General features: G+C 27.9%; 1 protein-coding gene and 2 long non-coding RNA genes across 6 annotated transcripts in view; 2 read left to right on the top strand and 1 right to left on the bottom strand.

Annotated features, from left to right (window-relative positions):
- Nucleotides 1–22,568, bottom strand: part of LOC108001628 (dorsal-ventral patterning protein Sog) — a 73,640-nt gene that overhangs the window by 13,002 nt on the left and 38,070 nt on the right. The window contains exons 2-4 of the mRNA XM_017062705.3: nucleotides 20,985–21,088; nucleotides 10,431–10,560; nucleotides 31–96 (exon numbers count right to left, since the gene is read on the bottom strand). Coding sequence (XP_016918194.2) covers nucleotides 31–96; nucleotides 10,431–10,560; nucleotides 20,985–21,088 — 300 coding nt within the window. The remainder of the gene's footprint in view (nucleotides 1–30; nucleotides 97–10,430; nucleotides 10,561–20,984; nucleotides 21,089–22,568) is intronic.
- On the top strand, nucleotides 73–4,008 carry LOC133665849 (uncharacterized). The gene is made up of 2 exons (XR_009829259.1): nucleotides 73–2,944; nucleotides 3,224–4,008. It is a non-coding gene; the product is annotated as an uncharacterized LOC133665849 (long non-coding RNA).
- LOC108001629 (uncharacterized) lies at nucleotides 9,556–21,963 on the top strand. Of its 4 annotated transcripts, none has more exons than XR_009829253.1 (6): nucleotides 9,556–9,907; nucleotides 10,360–10,489; nucleotides 11,269–13,037; nucleotides 13,149–13,268; nucleotides 20,868–21,118; nucleotides 21,530–21,963. It is a non-coding gene; the product is annotated as an uncharacterized LOC108001629 (long non-coding RNA). The 4 variants fall into 4 exon arrangements; XR_009829248.1 differs by having other exon boundaries at nucleotides 13,149–13,278; XR_009829239.1 differs by lacking the exons at nucleotides 20,868–21,118; nucleotides 21,530–21,963 and having other exon boundaries at nucleotides 13,149–15,006.

The following is a 22,568-nucleotide window of genomic DNA, read 5'->3' as shown; positions in this document are numbered from 1 at the left end:
TTGATTAAATATACTGTTGGAAACAGTTACGTTTTAGACTTCGTTCCTCTTCCTCGGAGGTTAATTGTACGGGCACATCTTGTACTATATCAGTACCTGGAACATGAGATGATCAAATTATCGATTTATTTAAATTTTATCTTTTCATTAATTTTCTTTTCTATTTCTCTTTAGAAATTAAAAAAATCAACAACAATATTAAACACCAATATTCAAACATTTTTTAACTTATATATAATCAGTAAACGAACACAAAAATGGGCTTCGTAAAAAGGATGTTTTATTACCTCATGAAATAGCCGCATGCGCGCTACTGTCCTCGAAACTTCGTTTAGTCGAGACCTCTAGTGAGAAACTTCTCATTAAAGTTCATTTCGTAAGGAGCATTGATATGTGCACGAAGCCTTATATATTAGTGATGTAACATTTGTATACTTATATTGAATCTCTCTCTTAGTGTTAAAATCATATATCGTGATCAAAAGAGACAATACAAATATACTTTTCTCTTTTCGTCTTTTATGTATTGCAAACAAAAATAATGGATACATAGTATATGGTGTTTCAAACTGTCAAATCGCGATCATGAAATCAAAGTATACATCATGGCGTATCTATAATAACTATATCGAATGGTTCAAAGTTGAACGAAAATAGAAAAGAAAGAAATTGAGAAAAAGAAAGAAAAAAGGAAATAAAATATAAATAATAAAGAGGAAAAAAGAAGAAAAAAATACAGAGACAGAAGAAAAGAGAGAGTGAATCTTCTCATTTAAAAATATAAAGAATAGCACGGGAAAAAGAAGTGATTAGTGCCAATCATTGTTTGAATATTACTTTTATATTGTGTTGATCCAACCACACGGATGCGTTAATTGATATAATAAATGTGACAGTGACTATCACTAATAGCTGTGGAATATCACGACACATTTCATCTTTCTATCCGTTTGCATTTCTATATATACCTCACTTAACCTGTAGATTTATGGATATTTGCTTCGTGGAATTCTATAACTGCAGATTTTCCTATTAGTTTCTTTCTAGTTTTATTTCTAATTTCTCTTTCTCTTTGCAATTATATGCAGTATCCTTTATTATATTCTTATAGAATTTTAAGATATGGAATTGATATAATTAATATTTTCTATAAATTTTAATTTATTATCATCATTATAATTGATGTTTTTTTTTTAATATATACAGAGAAGATTAAACGTTATATAATCCTTCATTATATATCAAGATTTAAATTACAAATTTAAATTAAATGCAATCTTTTATAAAAAAAAAAAAACTATAAAAACTAACATGATATATTATTATGTTATGCATGATTAATGTAAAATTATTACATAATAGATTGTCGTAGTCATAAATTACATTAAAAAAAGATATCATTGAATTGAAGTCATCACAAATTTTGTGCATGATATTAACGAAAATTATATTGAATACATAATGAATATGTTCCTTTCAAAAAAATTGTATGGTTTTTCATTAACAAAATATGATCGAAAACAATCTATGACGTCAGAGAAAATATGAAAGAAGTGTTTAATAGTAAACTGCGCTACATATTAATTTAATATTGATATTGATATAATAATGATTATTTTATTCCTATATATATAATAAAAGTAAATTTATATTTTATTTTAAAAAACATTTAACATTATTTAACGCACAAACACTGTTGCGAAAAATAATAGGTTATTTTTTTGTTAAACCAAGGTGTGTAGATTTCAGATTTTACGGCAGCTGAACGTGACTAGAAAGAGCGTTACGGCCAATTTAATAGCATTCATGCGAGAATTGACACTTGACACGTGGTGCCGTTTGACCGAAGGTCGATCGTTATTCAGGATTAAGCATGCGCGTGAAAACAGCGCCAAAATCACTGGACTCGCCTAACCGACCGTTGTTTTCATATTCTCTAAAACATTGTTTATAATAACTTCGCTTTTTTTCATTATTTTACAGCCTTCGAGAATATTTATCTGAAATTCTGCAATAATGCATGACGATAGTATAAAAGAGAAACAAAATTAAAAAACCAGTAAAGGAATTTTGAGGATAATCACTTGCAGCCAATCGGTCATCGACCTTTGCCTTGCAACGTATATGTAAATATAATATACGTTTTGCACGTTAGATGTCGCTCATTATGCATTTTAAATGATAATCTCAAGAAATTATAAATTACACTATGGATTAAAATCAAAACAATAAATACTATGTGGAGCTTGCATTCGACATATTAAAGCAAGAAAGATTTTTTGCTCGTTCCGTGTATCTTTATCTTTATTACTCATTCATTATCACTATATTTTATTTAGTATCAGACTTATTCCCTCTTTTTACTACGCATCGAACTAATGTGATATTTTCTGCCAATAGGGAAAATATGTGTGACAAGGTCATTTTAAGTAAGAGTAAGACAGCGTTCCAGCCAATTAGACCTACATTCCTTTCCAATGCAAACTCTCGAGTTTCAATACATTTTTAGATGGTTCACTACATCTTCTTGATTAGAATTAAAACCAGAATCATATTATTATTAATGCTATGTTAATCATGATCACATTTTAATATTCCGAGTTTTTTATGAACGAGAAGGTTCAACAAATAAATGAATATCAATATTTAAGATATATTGTTATTCATCTTTTGGATCAATAAGAATCGATATGACAGGCCCAATCGACAGGCCCACAGGTCACAGTTTCTTTTCATGAGATGTAAAAGGAGACGATCTTGTATTAGTAACTGTAAGCGACTTCACCTTCCATCAGCAGGGGGCAACAAGCCTGTCAGACAACGATGCGGACACGACAATAATAACACAAGACAGAGAACACGCGAGAAATGGACATAGAAAATTTCTATATATATATATATATATAGTATATGTTAGTAATATTCTTGACTCGAAGAAAATACAGTGAGTTAAAAAACTATTTATATATTTCTTTTTTTTTTTGCCATTATGAATGTCATTATGAATAAAATAATATTAATGAAATTTATTTTATAATAAAAGGATAATTTCGTATTAATATGAATGATTTCAAATATAACTTTTCATTAGTCATTAAAAATTATGACTAGTATTTATATATATAAAATAAATTTAATAATTTTTTAATATATTGTCGAGATTATGATTTTAAATAATATTTTTTTTATATATAATTCTCAAATTAATTTCCATATATTCCAGATATTCAATATTATATCATTGAAGTTTATCTTTCTGAGCTTGTTAAAAATCTATTTTTATATAAATTTGAAAAAGATCTTTAAGATTTTCTTCATAATATATATAATATGTATGAAATGAAAATTAATTTTTATTATTATAATTTTGATTGCCTAAAGATTATTATATATTTTATTTCATATTTGGCTGAAATATTTATTTCAAAACATCTGTAAAATATCCATACTCGCTATGGATAGATATTAAGTATGATGATTCACCTGTTATATTATGTTTATACAAAATTGAAAAATAACAGACGTATATTGTGCTGATACGAATAAAAACAGAATTCAATTTAATAATCAAATCAGAAGTTTTTTTACAAATAAGTTAATAATTTAAAAAATTAAAAGTATTTTAACTAAAAAAATTATAATGTATGCTACATTAAATAAATCTTGAATTAATAATTATCATATTTATAGAAAAATATAATAATTTAAATATTTAAAAAATAAAAAAATATAAATATAAAATAATTTAAAAATAAATATATTGGATAGTCATGCGGTATTGTTGTCTTCGTTAATGTCATCGGTCATCGCGTTAATATATCATTTCAATTTGTAAAAATATTTTAAAATTATTGCATTTATAATTGCTTTTATGTAATCTAATTAAAAATTGAAAAATCTAAAGAATTTTTTTTTAAATAATTAATGATTGTATATGCTTATATCATTTTTAAATAGTGTTCTTATCTGTTCTAGAAATACTAGTTTAAATAAATCTGTGCTTGTCAACACCGCAACTTTTAATTCCTGTACAATTTTTTATGAATAAGCATAACTAATATAGTTATGCAAATTCATTAAAAATTCATTAAAAATTCATTTAAATAATTTTTATTTTACAGAAATTTGTTATAGTAAGATGGCTATTGAATTTTAAATCAAAAAGATTTAATAAAACTTTTTTAAATCTTGTTTTTTAGGATACCGACTATATTAGATAACTGGAAAGATAAATTTGAGTTGAATTATCGAAAAAATAAATAAATAAATAAATAAATAAAATAAAACTATATGATCAAAATCTACAGGAATCAAGGTCGAATTTACAATCTTACATTTCTGCATATTTAATTGATTCATTCGTTGTTAACATAAATTTAAATATCGCAATAACAAACATAAATTGCATCTAAGATAATAAAAATTCATAAATATTATTTCTGATATATGTGCCAGCTAAAATCATATTTATCATATAATTTGGTTTTTTAATTTTCGATATCTTGATTTGCTAAATGTTATTATATTTATGTAAAGATCTTGTAAATGGAAAGCATGCGACATGCAGCTAAATTATTGAATACGATAAATTTTTGTCTTAATATCGATTTTAATACATAATTATCATATCAAATAAAACTACCAACAAATTTCTCTATATTCAATTTGCTCTTATGTTATATACGCATATATGTAAATAATTATATATATAGCATTGTTTATTGCAATATGATGTCGTATTCATTTTCACTATTTTCATTGCTGTCTATATTCAATACTTACTAATTAAAATTAATTAAAAAAAAAAGAAAAAAATTACCATTGATTTGCATCCATATTATAAGGAAATATAAATAAAGCTACACTATAAAATAAATCATTCTACGAATATAACGAGAAAGCTAGTGTAGTCAAAGTTTCGAATATACAATTTTCTTTTCGCATAACTAACGGGTAAAGTCTATCCTATAGACGTAAACATTCTAGGGATTTTTATGCGTAGAGGTTGACCTGCTTGGAATCTGGTATAATTACGTTCCCATTTGAATCGCCTTTAAATACATATACGTATCTATTCTTACTCTTAAAACTGTGGATCAATAAATGAACAATCGCGCAACATTAAACCTCATTCTTATAAAAAAAATACATATCAGCTCCTTCATGAGGCAATTTAAAGTACATAAGATAGTAATCCACGAATGAATAATTGACAAAGAGAACAAAACAAGAATAAGTAGGAGGAGTCGAGGCAGACACAAAATTAATGACGATAAAGCATGCCGAAGAATAAAGAACAATATAAGGAAAGATAAAAGGTGAACGCTAACTAAGAGGGATCCAGTAGCGACCAGAGGATTGGTTAACCTTATATTGGAAGAGGAAAGGTTTGCAATGATCCCCTCCTCCCACTCACTGTCTTCCCCGCGACCTTCCAACCCTCCCTCCATGCTACATCTTCTCATCTATTCTTATTCCCGCGCGCGTTATGCCCGGTCATTACGTATGCTAATATTTACATTTAGATTGCACGGCTTAATCGAAGTGACGCCATGCGGTAATATAGCCGGCGCCATGGCGCTAAACCGTGGCGCCCGACCTATCTCTCCTCTCTCTTTCTGCCTGCATGACAACCGATCTTGTACGCTCTTCCTCTCCATGTTTCCCATTCTCTTCTTTTTTCCCTACTTTGCCTCTACCGTTTCTTTATCACCAACCTTTTTTTCTCTACTGCCTTTTCTGTCTCTACCACTCTCTACACGTTAATTCGATGTCTCTCACGGGTCGTTATTTCGCTTATCTGCTGTGCTCTACCAGCGCTCACCACAGGATGGCACTGTTCGCGCTGTCGAGAAATCAACCCGCGCCATTTTTTTTCATAATTGACATTTTTACGCAAGAACCAAGAGAGCGCTTCTTGTATTTGTATTTTAAATAATTGAAAATTATTAATTAATTATTAATAAATAGAAGCTGAAGTGATAAAATAAGTATAATTGTCTAGTACTGCTCATTTGAGTAAAATTTTTTCAATTTTCAAATTTCAAAAAATTAGTTTGAAAAAATAAAATATATTATGAATTATTTAGAAAAACTATTTTTTTATGGATTTTGATGAGCTTAAAATATTTTAATCTTTATAATTTGATCTTTAGATCCACAAAATGCGAAAATAATCCTTAGGCGAATAAAATTACAATGAAAACGATATCAGCAATATATTTTATATTTATACTGAATTAAGAATTTATCGCTATAACAGTTTTTGTTGTTTTTTAAAATTATTATTGTTCTTAATTGAATTGATTGCAACACTGAACAATAAATAAATATATAAAAATTGATATGCAACACAATAGTAACAATAAAACCATCGAGGGTTGAAATATCTTATAAATGTATAAGATGTTTAGCTTTGGATCACATTAAGAACTGTTGCAACAGGAAACCAGTTTATACCCAACATCGTCTAACATCAATGTCCTCAACAAGAACATATAGAAGAAGTCAATTGCGTTAACTGACAAGAGAAATACCTAGCAAACAAAGAATTTCTTTATAGGATACAAATTATAAATCAAAAATTCCAGAAAAAAATAAATCTAATTGTTCGGTCAATTATAATAATATTTGATAATATTTTAAATCATACATACAAATAGTAAAAAAATAATGATACCACAAATTGACAATAATAAAAATCATAATCTCGAAAATTGTCTAGAAAAGTTTTATAATCAAATCAATAAAAATAATACAAAATTTAATATCTCAAATGATAATTATCGTAATAAAAATTTTTTTTATTGCATAATTATCTTTTAACAAAAATAATTGAAAGAAAAATCGCGTCACAAATTAAACAAAATATAACATACACCATCAAGTAGGATTACAAGGTATTACAATGAAGTATTGATAGATATTAAAGGCGATAGTAGAATTGGAATAAAAAATGTTAAGTTTTCATTATTTCAAAGATGCAGAATATTGTAATTAATATAAATTTAGAACAATTAAACAATAATATGCTTTCCCAGACACTCAATAATTGCAATTGAATTCAAAATTTTTTCTAATCATCTAATAACTTTTTAATAACAGATTTCAGTGTTAAACATAATAAACATTTCTAGGATTCAAGATTAACAAATAACAAAAGCTAAAACTATATTAAGAAACCAATGACAGTTAATTATTAGTCCTTTCGACTAATAATTATAGATCTATGTATTGTGGCCAACAAATCCTAATACTTGACTTACTGAACTTTGCTATCATCAACGTCAAAGGCAATAGCTTTCAGATCATTGAATTTAGTTCAGATCAATATGTCAATTTTATTTATAATCAACTCGAAAGTCACGTTATTTACTAATCAATGTAATCTAACAAATAAAAAAACAAATAGGGATAATTAAGAATAGAAGTATGAAAAACAAATTAAAATGCATTATTCCAGTGAAATCTATTTACAACATAGAAGCAGAACGACAGAGTAGATAATAATCCTTTTGCAAATACCAATTATTGAATCTACTTATCACATATCAAATGAAAATTACTTAAAGTATCCACATATTAACTTGGTATTTCATACAAATCCTTTAATGCGAATTGCTACATTGCTTGTTAGCATTATCTATGTAAAAAACTGAAATGCAAATATCTTTTAGATACGATATAAAATAATTTAAACCCTATCACACAAATCACATAAACACATTAAAAATATTGACAGACATGATTTGATACTTGTTGCTTAAGTAACAAAATTCAAATGTTATTTTATTTATTATATAACTCATTCATTAATGTTATGTACAATAGATGTAAATAAAAACTGGAATTTAAAAAAAAAAAGAAAATTTATAATGGAACGTGATATCAATAAAAAGAAATAATTAAAATATTATAATTGCAAATATGTGGAAGTGTCTGTCACGTAGTAATACGTTTTTTGAATTGCTAAAACAGTGTTTTCAATCAATGAGGAGTAGGGCACGCATACTAATCTTACCATATATGATAAATCAATAGTGATAAACTGTTAATTCCACCTAATTATAAGTTCTATGCAAGAAATTCTACTTTTCTTATAGCCAATTACAAAAATAATGTTACAACATCATTAGACATGCTTAACATCGCGTCTAATTGGCATTCCTATTCAATGGGTTACGAGTAGACAAGAATATATATAAAAAACAAAAAAAACATACAGGATGACAAAGAAAGTATACTCTTATGATTGCAATAAAAAAATCTTTCTATTGTCCAGAATAGAAATAAGAAACGCACGAACAATGACTATGGATTTGTCCATGGTTAATAAATGCGAGCTAGCTAATTGATTCTAAGTAACCAATAAATTGCGCTGTTCACATTGTAAAAGTACTGAATACATGCGTGTGATCGAATGACTATCTTTCATTCGATGTTTGTTCATAAAAAAGCCTACGCTTTCACCAACTTGATGAAAAATTACAATTTTAATTTTAAATTATGTGTAAACCATGATTAGTGATTCAAAATTATGATTTCCTTGAATCCTTGGAATGAACACAAATATAGTGGCTGGATCAAATATAATCAATATAACATCTACATTTTATTTAATTTTTGTTACCTAATTAAAGTCAATGTTAATTATCAAGTTAACTGATGATAAAAAATAAACTAGCAATTGACATGGAAATATTTATAAACTATTAAATTTGCAAAGGATAATTTGCATCTTGATTAGAATTCTGTTTTAGAGAAACTTTTCTATTTAAGAGAATACTAAATTCTTAGATCTTACATTGGTGACCATATTTCCATATAAAAGCAACAGGAATGGGCGCAAGTATTTCGACAATTTCATTTATTCTATCCACATTCTATGATAATTAACGATGATATATGGAATTCCATTCAAAAAAGAAACAGAGCCAAATAAATGTTAGAAGAATTTGGCACATGCCATTGAAGTGAAAGTTGGTATTTGCGAGACATTTTGAAGAACAAGAAAACGGATTTTAGCGTAACTATATAATATTATATATATTCTATAACATATTCTACGCATAACTATAAAAAAAGAGGATATGAAGATTTGAGACAGAATGAGAATAGCATAAATAGATAAATAATTTCTTTATTATTTTTCTCGCAAATATTACTTTACACTACTATGCTAAAAATTAAAAATCGTTAAAAAAGATTAGTAAATATTTTAAACAAATGTTGCGAACTTTGGTACATTTTACATCATTCGAGATTGAAACTATGAATAACAAAAACTGTTTTCAAGAACAATTATTTTCAAAAAATTGAAAATAATATTATAATAATAAAAAAAAACGAAAAAAATAAAATCTTTGAAAAAAATCGTTGAAAAATGAAAGCTTCATATAATGGCAAAAAGTAACAAGTAAAATTCTTTTGCTATTTTACAGCATTAAAAAAAAGATCGCATATATTAAGATATTAATCTCATAATCTCTGCTAATAAGAACATTTGACTATTATAGCGATAATACAAGTAAAGATATAAGGTGAGAATGGTCGATCATGATTACATAGCATTGCAAATACGATTATCAAATCGATCCTATCGATTTGAGAAACGTTCGAAGGATGCGTGAAGAAAGAACGAGAGAGCCCTCTGGTAGCCGATAAAAACAACGATATGGATAAAAGAGGCGGTGATCATTGATAAATGATTTATATAAATCACTTGATTCTTATTAATGCCTCCAATCTTTCAATATATATATTCTTTCGTTGATATTTACGACTCGTGATTATTTCAATTTCACTATTGATAATTAACTTTTTTTCTTCGTTTTTTCTCTTTGAAATATTTATGGTTAGATTTTAATGCGAAGAAATGTCAACGATATATATTTTACTTTATTTTAAGGTACGTATCCATTCAGACAAATTGAACTAATTTATTATCATATATTTTTTCCTTTTTGTTATAATACTGGATCTATACTGGTTCACTGGAATATTGCGTTAATATTGCTGTTTATACGAATCCAACGTAATACTAAGCAGAACATGAACATAACCTATACATGCTGGCAGGATGTTTCTTTGAAACAAATGATCGATATTATAAAATTTTTTTTACATTACAGTAATATTTTTTTTATTTTATAAATATTTATATAAAAAATATTATATATAATAACTTGCAAAGATGCAAATAGTAAAACATAATGATTTGCACTGGCAAAATAAAAGATTTGATAATTATTTAGGAAACAAATATCATTTTCGATTTCAATGATTTTTTAATATATCATAAATATTAATATTTTTAAAAATTTTATCCTATATATAATTTTCGTTCAATCTTAATTTTAGAAATATTTGCAAGAAAACATTGCTATATAAAGAATTAAATGTCTACAAAGAAAAATCGTAATATTACTTACTGGAATTTCCCGGACAAGATTTACAGCATCGATCTGGAAGAAGAATTGGATCTTTGCACGTGAGTTCTGGACATTCGTTCTTGATGTTACGACAATGGACTCTCGCTACGATTCGTCGTTTCTTTTGCACCTGAAAGCAAGATGTATTTACAGATGCTTTAAAAAAATATATATAAGACTCTATAATAATTTTTATGCCAAGATGCGCAAAAAAAATATATAAATATTTATCCGCTGCAAAAACAAAATTTAAAATATCCAGGAAATAATCATTGAAGTTAATTATTATTCAAATACTAACGAATGCTAATACGTTATTTTCCTTTTCCAAATTATGCAAATTCTTGTGAGTTTCTCCATTAGCTTGTTCACACTACTGGACACGTTCACGGTGACGTTTGAAAGTGTGATTGTAATGTTTTCAAGCCTGTAAACGTGCTTACATGTTTATTACTTCTTTACGCATCGCTGACGACAGTTGAAACGTTTACATGCATCGCGTGCATAAATCTATCGACAAGTAATTGGTAGGTGTTATTGATCACAAAGGACTCGTTTATCACGGTCAATGGTACCATTATTCGCGACACGATTTACAATATTCCTCTGGTAATATAAATTATCATTTAACGTCTCTGTCTCGGTCACCACTTTCTAAACATTTCCGCGAAAAAGTATCCGTCCACCTATCGTGATTATTCTAAACCATGTCAGTGACACCGTTCTTATTACAATATATTATACTATATACGCTTTATAAATCTATATTTCGTAGCATTGTCCATGCCACTTTCTACTATAGATCTGCTGTTTTTCCTTAAGGTATTTCTTTTTTCAGATGTTTTTGCTCGATTATGTTACTCTTTACGATGCATTCATGCTCAATGGTACATAAACGATTCAATTCAAGAACCATGGATATTCATCTAGGAAAATATTTCACTTTTTTTTTATGAAGGTAATATGTATTGAGATTTTTTAACGATGATAGAAATAAATGAATATTAAACAAAAAAGATTTGAATAAATTTAAAAAATAATATAACAATAATGAATTAAATAAAAATAAAATAATCAATAAAAATGAATGATAAATTAATAAGATTGAAAAAATATATTTTTATCTATTATAAGATGAAGAAAAATATTGTATATTTAATCTTTGCATAATTTCATATTATTATAATGAATCTGTCAATGCATTTATGAAACTCAAAAACAAAAATAAACCAAAAAATGAATATTCTTACTGATTATAAATATTTTGATTTTGAATTTATATTCCATATTTTATTTTATATTAATTTTTTTTAAAAATTAATAAAAATGTGAAGAACTTTCTTCAAGCTCTTCTGATTGAAATCTTAGTGACAAAAACTTAAAAAAAAAAAAAGAAATATTAACTGATGATCAGTTTTCGAGTTATTTACAAAAAAAAAGTATTATATTATTTAATCTATATTCTTGTACATCTATATATTAGTATGATACTATTTATAATAATAAACTTTTTATTATATAAAAGAAAAAGTTATACTTTACAATATATTTTTCATTAAAATCGAAGAAGAAAAAACTAATTGAAGGATTTACTAAATAGCTGTAATGAATGGATAAAATGAAGTGAATTATTAATGAATTGCAGATAGAATATCTTATAGATATTAAGGCTAATGTAGATATCATTAGACAACTTTTATTAGTGAAGATTCTTGTATTAGTATCTGGATAAATAACATTTAATGTATTAGTACCATTTGTACACGCAACTTTCAATATATAATACTAATTTCTTATTAATATTTTAGAAATTAATAAATATTTTGAGTTAAAATTTTAGATGTAAATTTCCCTTTTATCTCTCCAAGTTTCATGTTCATCGGGAACTTTATCCAAAGTAATAAATAGAACAGCAAGGATCGTTTGATATACTTGATCCTGAAATCACCGTATAACTTTTCTGTTATTCAACGAATACGAGTTGACCAGTCGATAAATATCCAACTTTAGAGCAAATTCCTGGCACCTAGTTATCTGTGAGTGTGAAAAGCCAATCTCGAAAGATTTTTTTTCAATGGCATGCCGACCGAAGCAAAGGATAAGAGATCACAAATCGAAAAAGGTTCCAGTTACAGCCGGGATCAAGGGAAGAAATTAAATTTGGAGTTTTATAATGCTGCATAACATTCCTGAAACGCGAAACGATACACGTTCGATGTTGATTCGAGTGATAAAGTGATGAAAAAAAAAAAGAAAGAAAGAAAGAAAGAAAGACCGCCAAAGACCGAACACAGACGTTCAACTTCGTATTACAAGAGAATCGAGGCGCCACGAGTAAATTCCGAATTTGAGAGGACCACGTGAGAACACGAGACCGTTAACTGGATTCCGCTAACCGAGTGTATTTTTTATCTTTCAGAGATACATTTAAGTACCAGCCGACGCATGCCTCAGATAAAATTCACGACATTGCGAATATTACAAAGTACCAAAAACTATTTTATCAATTTAAACATTCTAGAAATGTATAAGATCGATTATAGATCGTATTGAGAATATCTTGGACATCATTAAATATACATATATCTAATTGCACTGATAAAGCAGGTAATAATAAGGTATATTATTTCATAGAATCTATCCTTAATTAAGCATAATTAAACGTAATGATAATAATACTGGTAAAAAAACGCATTTGTTTTTTTTCTTCTCTTTAAGGAAGTTTTGAATATCCTTCGAAGTTGCAAATACCGTATAAATATAACTGTGTGACGCTATGGCCAAAAATATCACACGACTGTGTTAATATCGCAACCAAACGGCGATGAATGTGCACATGTATGTATATGTACGTATGTATGTATGTAAATGTCCACGTACGATGTGATGAGAACGTTTTCGCGAGGCACAGAGACGGTCGAACGATCATCTTGAGTCTCGAATTAAAAAGCGTCCTGCTATTCATAAACTGTGGTTGATGTGGTTTCAGCCACCCACGATTTTCTCTGATCGTAGTAGCCATTCATTATTTCAACGCTATTCTAGAAATAATAATAATAGAAGCAAGATGAACGTTCTCTAACGATCAAGTAGGAAATCAATGTCGATTCATGCGTGGGATTCCTTCGTGTGGGCTGCCTTTCAAACATTTCCACTTTAAAAACAAACTTTTTCAATCCATCCGCTTCGTGAGAAACTTTGATCAATCTTTTCTGATTATTTTTTAATGCGTTAATTAAATCTAGAATTATTATGAGATGTCCGTTCTTTTAATGTGCTGCCATCTACGTACGTCTGATTGGCTGTTAGAAAACAAACGAGTAATGGTAGACATACTAGCGCAGTATATGACTTCAGGTAAAGAAACGACAACGTCTCGTGTGATTCACGCGACGTGTCTGCCTGACTGCTCACAACGAAGCCCGCGACCTATCAATAGCTTCTCATATACACTGAAGAGAGACTGTCATTTCACTGAAGACTAAAAATAGAGTTCACGCGTTCGTCCACAAGCCATTGGGACCAAGCAATTCTGTATCAGTTTTCTCTCTTTCTTTGGATCATACTTTCTTCATCTATCTTTTCATCTTATATTTCGATTCCTTCTTTTTTTTTTTTTCTAATCACTATTTGGATCACAAATTAGTTATATCTCAAACTGTTAATACATATCATTCATTCTAATACATAATTTACGCGTAAAAATAAAATTTTATTTTTCCGGATATAAATTTTTTTTTTGTATAATTAATATTTAATTATTAAAATATTTAATTTTTTTTATTTGACGAATAAATTCCACAATTTTAAAAATTCATGGTTGAAAATTATGTTTAAACAAAATCAATATTGATTTTGTTACAAAGCACTCAAAGAACAGGATTAATAAAACGAAAATAATTTTCAGGCATTGTAAATTAAACCAAGTTTAATTTCAATAAATAAATATTTAATTAGCAATTGATATCGTATTTAGAATGCACACGAAAAATTAAAAATTTGCATTACTATAGCTCATTTGTTTAATCATCGACTCATCTCAATATACATATGTCATTAATATGTATTTAAACATGCATGATTTTCGATCTTATGCATTCTTAAGATTAAAATTATGATTTTTGAAATGTACTCGTCAAGTTCTACCAAAATGTCAAAATTATATAAAAATATTTTGATATTTTTACATCCAAAGAATTCCATATACATGAAATAATATGAATATAATTCATTAAATCATTTTTTAAAAAAAATCAAGTTTTGAATATGTCTACATTTACTTTTGACGCTCAATCGAATGATATTAATAAGAGAAAATTTTCAAATTTAATTTGTAATTAATGAACATCACGATAGACTTAACAATTTAATAATTTTCCAATAACAAATTTTTCTATTTAAAATTGCATAAATGAATTCATGTTGATAATACAAAATTATTTTATATAAAAATATAATAAAAAATAACATAATTATAAAAAAATTAAGAGATATTAAAATTTTTTGTCACACAGTAAAACTTCATTTTTGTTAAACATGAATATAATTCAGTTAATAAACGCTATCAATATATGTATGAAATAAATTTATTCCAAAAAAATATTATTTTTTTAAATATTTGATATTTGATATGTTTTAAGGTAAATTATTAAATTAACAAAAAAGAACGTAAAAATACAACGTCTGACATGGTGTAATAGGCAAATATGTTGCCAGTCAAGGACAGAGTTTATGAAGATTGGCTAAATTAAAGTCCATTGGGACCAGTCCAGTCGTTTTGTTTGATATATATTCGCGACAGAACTCGTTACTATGATAGAGAATATTAATCGAAGGAGTGAGGACTTCGAATCGTTTTATAATTGACCCCAAATTTACTTTTACATTCTTAACTCACAATCAACTGTGCGACAGTCAAGTTATTAAACCAATGTTATTAACCTCGTTACGACTTCGTCAGACTAATTTTGGATCCACCATGGAAACTATACATACATTGCCCTAATTGTTAACATCCTTTCGATGAATCACGTAAACATATTTGCTATATTTAAAAATAATATAATTCCTAAATTTGTGAAAATGATTAATCATTTGTGATTAAATGTGACCGTTCGTTTGGTAAATATAAATGAAATAAACATATTTTTTCGCATACACACCTTTCTATAACTGCTAATTTATTTCTTTTTATATCCGTTAATTGGCCACGTGTTTCGACAGATGTCGCGCTTCAAGTCAGATTTGTACACGCCATCTACGTACGGAGTGTTTTCTTTAATCGAGAACAGTGGAATATCTTTATATCCAAGGGATTAAAATTATCAAAAAAATATTTTAAAATTATTTGATTCGAAGTTAGATATCATTGATGTAAATTATTTTTTTTCTTCTGAATTTTAACAATAAGGGGTTGCAATATTTAAGTGAAATCAATAATTTTTCGATAAATAAATTGATATATAAATCGATTAATGCATTCGAAGTTAATTTAAAGAAACGAAACGATGGCTTGACTTTAAAAAAGTAATTTGCAGTTTATAATTTTATCCTTTCGACAAATATGTTTTGTTAAAATATTTCTTTGATTTGAATTCTAACCTCTTATGAAGTATTTCATTATTCTCATTTAAAAAAAAACATGCTGCACAATGTTTTGTCTTAATTAAAGTCTCATAATATGAAACAGATTAATCTAAATTGATAGAATCAGATGTGAACTTTGTGTTTTAATTTGTGCAATGTAAATAACTTTGAATATTTGGAAAAAAATTGAATTCTTATCTTCGTAAAAATGCTAACACTTGTTTACATACTTTGTTAACACGTGCTATAAACACGATTTAAAGCGTGAAAGATGTATATATAAAATGGTGTAACAATATATTTTATCATTTTCTTTTAGTAACCGTCGCAATTAGAAAATCAATTTCGAGATATATGCGCAATCATAACGCAATAATTAAACTAAACGTCTGATAATCAACTGCAAAGAAATTAATCATTTTCCATTAATAGATATTAATGATCTATTTTATAAAGACATCGACAGTCGAATTATCGATATAATTTAATTAATCATTTTAATTAACGAAATAGATAGAAATTAAATAAATATATTTGTGTATCAATTGATTATTAATTATTTCTTTATTTTGCTTTTATTTATTATTCTTTTATTCAAAAATATATTTTATAAAGATTAGTTTTTATTTATTTTTTTTTTTTTTTTTACCAATGATATTCTAAATAAATTTCACAGTATCTATATTGTCGAAGATAACAAATGTTTTCATGCTCGTTTTGCGATTAAAATTATGCAAATAAAGGAGGACAGAGAAAGAGAAAAAGTGAATAGCGCAAGAAAAAATGAACGCAAATATTACGTAGGTGGTATCGGTGAATCCTGTATAATGAGACGAGTATCTTTAATAATATAATCGATACAAGGCGGCAAATAATAGACATCAAAGCCTTTCTCAAACCCACTTTACATATACTTCGTTATCTCTTTTCTATCTTCAATGAATTGAATACAAGTGGGTGTGAACGAAATCTCGAACTGAATCATCGTTTAACGGCGTTTTTGTTTCGAATAAAAATTGTTTTGCTTGATAAAACTCTATCTCTTTATCGTTTTTTTGTTCGATCAATCAATCGTGCGTTTAAACATTTTTAAAAAATAATTAAAAATTACTATTATGCCCAATTATTTTTCGATCGTAATGTAATAATCGAAATCATATTTTCAACTTCTCGCGAGAAAAACTTATATATTCATTTTTCAAAGATAATCTAATTTAATTGATTAATTTTAAAAAGTAGAAAATATATTTTATTCGCATTATTTTTAAGAAAATAAAAATTTGCAAGAATAAAGATTACATTATGATTAAAAGTAATTTTAAAGAAAGATAATTGTACGTTGTGCGGCGGTTAAACGAGGCAGAAAACACAAGACCTCCGCCTTTCATCGAGAAAGTCCGGAAGGGAACCACTAAATGGAGCTAATCGACCGTAGTTGAACTTTTATCTGTTTAAAATCACCTTCATTAGTGGCAGACCTATTATTAGAAGTCTGTAAGAAATCTCGATAAGAAAAACACCGGATTTAGCAATCTGCCGTCACGTTTACGTCCGTTTGATCGTAACGACCAACGGTATATGTATATAGGGTGTCCAACGAATACAGATACATACGCTGCATCGTTAAAACGTGTAACGAGCCAATAAAATGAACATACGAACAATGTTTTATGATTTTCATCCAATTAGGTCGTAAAAAACGCGTTTTATCCACGTCATCTTGTCAGAAAATATTCTATATATATATACGTATCTTTTTTTTTTTTTTTTTTTATAGCTCTATAAAAACACGTCGTGAAACGAAATGAAAAGAGATCGATAAAAATTGCGCATTTTTTCATGTAAATACAAGCAATGAGTCAGTCAAGCTGTTATCGATCGCATTATTGAGTATTGAATCAATATTATTGGTCGAAGAAGGCGTAAGAAAGGGTAAGAATATCGATGACACGCCGCAATAAGGGACGTGAACGGTGATGTTATCGACAGATCGGGCGCAAAAAGTGATGTTTCTCTTGTGCACACTATGAACAGAATGCAAATAACTATTATTGCGCGATCATATAAGAATTCGATGATTTCATGAGAACGTAAAACTGAAATTAATTATTCCTATATAAGTGATTGTTAAATTCGTCTATATTAAACTTTTTTTCCCTGACATTTTTTGTATTATATTATCCTCTGATATTTTATTATTATTTTTTTTTTTATTCTACTCTCATGATAATCTATAAAAGATAATGTATCTCGTGCAAATTTATGTTACATGTGTAATATCATACTTGATCGAATATCTATTTTATATTTTCCAGCGAGGTACATAGATAACGTAGATAATAGAGCAATAACCGAGATGAAAAAACCTGTTTCTCGAACGACATCCAGAATTAATTTAAAGTCTGGTATACATGACGTTATTGCTTCATACGATTTTATGATTTTATAAATAATAAAATGATCATATTTCTAAGCTTAAAATTCGAGATGATTAACAGAGAGATCGTAATTGAGCGGTAAATTTGAAAATTTTTCCAGTAATCTATTAATGTTAATGATGACATTTTATTTGTCGTCTTTTTTCTTTATTAACATACACAATGCGATAACAAAATAATGAAATTGATAAAAACATAAATTAAGAATATACTTATATATAAGATACAACGTCGGTAAATATTTCTTTAATCCCATAATTAAAAAATTAAAGTTGGAAGATAAGTGATTCTCGTCTGAGTATTATTATAGTATATTCAGCAAGGTTTGAATAAAAGCAATTTATCGAATATTAATTTTTCTTAAAGAATATAGATATTATGTTGAATTCTTTAAAGATCAGTGTTGAATGGAAAAAAATAAAAAATAAAAAATTTGCAACCTTACGTGTAGTTATTGCATATTTTAACTACTCAGTTTCATCACTCACTGTGTATATACAATTGTATCATACTTTTTAAAATTATAATCATGAAAGGAAATTCCAAGAATTTGATTAATATTTTTTCTTCTTCTATCGAATAGATTTAACTTGACAAATGTGGCTTGTTGATTTCAAATGAAAACCTGACTGTTTTAATAATATAATAATATCAAAATCAATGATATTTGTTGTGAATAAAAATAGCAATGATAAGAAATAATAAAAATTCGATCAATATTGACGTACGAGAGAAAATATATTAAAAATTAAAATTCTATCTTAAGAGATTAAAAAAAATTAAATTGTAAAAAAAAAATGATAGTTTACATAATACTGGTGAACGTGATCAATTTATTTCTATGACGCAAACCACACAAGATTATATGATCTCACTACGAAATTACCAAAGTTCCAAACTGTGCTTCGCAACGGTGCTAAATTGTCATACTTTTCGCGTCATGCGAATGCAGTTTCATTAAAAATGGCGGACACGTACGCGCGACAAAATGTATAATCGATCATAGGTGTGGTCCGTCAACGATTATGTCGGAAAAGAACATACAAACTCAAATGGAAACAAAGTAGATTATTCAACGATAATCATCGATCTTCATTCAAATATATATATTTTATAAATAGGATATTAATTATATTTGCAGAATATTTACAATGAAAAACTGATATCTCCAATTGTAAGTTCATTTATTGTAATTTTAATCATCTATTTTATATTTGTTTTTTTTCTCGAATACGAAAAAATACTTTCTATAGATAAAAATATAATGATATTAATTCACGAGTCATACATTTTACTTATACATAACAAACAAATAATCGAGAAGTTGCAATGAATACACACGTATAAGCAGAATTCTATGTAACGAAAAAATGAAAAAGCTGAAAATTGATACTCTTCGCAACGTGTTTCACGATCGTTAAAATCGACAAGGAAGCTCAATTTAAATTTTTTTTTAATTTCAAAAAATAGAAAATTAGTAGAATAATCACAATTTTTGTCGAATTGTTTAATAATTTAAAGTAATCACGCAAAAATTTAATTTAATTTAATGTTGATCTAACAGTCATACGGGAACGTGTCAAAAATTTCTTACACGCTCCTCGAAGGACGTGTCACAGAATATACTCGTGAAACGATACTTACTACGAGCGATATATGCGTCTCGCTCACGTACGGTGGTTAGTAGACGAGCTAAGAAGCGGACGCCAGTCTGTCTCGGACAGGAATGGGATTAGAAAGCACGTCAAGTCTCCGTGGGTCACGTCACCCAGATCGAGATTTAGTTCGTGCCTCGCGTATTGTGTCGATCTACAGCACTCTCCAAAGGGCAATGCCATTTCTACGACCTTCTCGGAAAAAGTGATCATCCGAGGAAAGCATTCGATCGATACCAAGATAATTCTATATCGAAAGAACTCGTTAAGAATTTATACCCAACTCTATGATCTTTTCTAAGCCTCGTTTATAATATATTTTACATTCAAAGAAGAAAAACGTGAATACGTGAATATGTTCCACTTTTAAATTACAATAATTTTAAATTTATCTGGTTAATTATAATTTACATAATAGGCGTGATAATAATTCAAACGACCTAAAAAAAAAAAAACTGGTGGTAGTTATGCATTGCAAATTATTATTGCGATCGATAAAAACGTCAAACTGTAAAAACCGACTCACTTTACGACTTCATTTATTCAATGATATGATTAATGATCATTATTGCGAAATAGTGGTAATAAATTTCTAATAAGAAATATACATATATGTATATACAACTGAATTTTGAAACGAGCTCTAGTGGCGGAGAACGAGGGTGTTCCGGCGCTCGTTGTACAACGAATAATCGACGTGAATTCTGTAAAAGTCGCGTCAGATCGGTTGGTTACACAAGAAATGTAATGTTGTATAGGTACATGCGGCGAAAGGGTTAAAGGTCGAGCTGAAGAGAGGAGGAGGAGGAGGAGGGAAATCTGCGCACACAGACAGCCACGAATGTGCATGAGGGCACACCCACTTTAATACGTACCGGAATGCATTCGCATTTGATGCAGTACATGACTCCAAAGGGCGGGCCCAAATCCGCGAACCAGGTGGAGCCCAGTTCCCGTATCTGCTTGCCGAACGTACATTCTGCAACAAAGAGGGATTTGAATTGACTCGGTGAATTTGTGACTCTTTTCTTTTTCTTTTTTTTTTTTTTGCATTCTTTCCGATGTGATAAAAACCGGTATATGTATGACTCTGACCGCGCAAAAAATTCTTCAAACTGAAATATTTAAAAGCGAATGGAAATTATAATTAGGAGGGAATAGACGAATGGTTCGAATGAAAGAAGATTTAGAAACAAACGTAGACTTCTTTTTTTTTTTTGATTAATAAAATTAATTGTTCAAGTTCAATAAAGAAGACAGAGTGTTATTTATTTTGTTTTTTTTTTTAATTGTTTAGAAATATATTAACTAAAAGATAATAAAAAAGAGAGAGCACTAAATTGCAGATTCAAGTGAAAATAATCATCTTTCATTTGATCTATATGTAATACGACTACGTAATATATATAATCATTTCTAGAATGGAATAAAAGTGAAATCGTGGGATGAATGGAGGATTCTTTCCGGCTGGGACACGCTAATCGACAACCTCTGAATCATCAACATGCCCGAAGAGTAAAACGTCTCTGGTCGCCGCTTAAAAAACACCGAGACGACGATGAGACAGTGTATAAAAGAAGAAAGCGACAACGTCAGAGAGAAAGAGGGAAGAGAAAGTGGCAGAAAGCGATTTGGAAGAAGGAAAAAAGAGTGTGCATCATTCTTGCAAGGCCGTTGCCTCGTTTAACAGTGATGGCGATTCACCTTCTTCCACCGAAATAAAAAAAAAAAAGAAAATAGAAATAAAGAGAAAAAAACCGGCTGGCTAATGCGTGTATGACTGTTGCGATGTAACATCCTTTTTTTCTTTTTTCTTTTTTTTTACAACGTAAAAATAAATATTCATACCGAAAATAGCGTGAACTCTTTCTGTCGGATTACGTGACTTATTGTCTTTTCTAAGAAACTACTTTCACCCCCTCCACCAGTATGTATTAAGTGCCCGGTAACAGAGGATTCATATATTTGTACATTGACACGTAGAAATTTCTCGAGGAATGATTTTAAGAATAAAATAGTTGTCAATAATATTAGCAATAAAATTAATAATTTTGCCGCTATGGAAGTTAGTAATGATCTTTTCAAAAAAAAAACATATATAAATTGCTAAATTATATGCTTGGATTATAATCTGGCATTAAATATCGAATAGCGTACAACTGTACTTCAGTATTCTTTTTATGATAAATTCTTTTTAAATATAAGTACATTAAATAAAAGAATAAATAAATTACATCATATTACAACTTAAATTTATGGTTAAAAATGTTTGACATATCTATTTATATTGATTATACATATTACATGCAAGTCTTACGACTTTCTATCTTTATTCATTGCACAAAGGAAACATTGCTCGGATCATTATCGAATTCAGATTCTCTATTCCTTTCAAATGAAAAGAAGAAAAAACAACATTTAAATTTTTTCACACATTGAATTAATATATGATAAATATA

The sequence above is a fragment of the Apis cerana genome, linkage group LG1, assembly GCF_029169275.1.
Source record: "Apis cerana isolate GH-2021 linkage group LG1, AcerK_1.0, whole genome shotgun sequence".
Taxonomy (NCBI): Eukaryota; Metazoa; Arthropoda; class Insecta; order Hymenoptera; family Apidae; genus Apis; species Apis cerana.
This window is presented reverse-complemented; position numbering and strand designations above follow the sequence as displayed.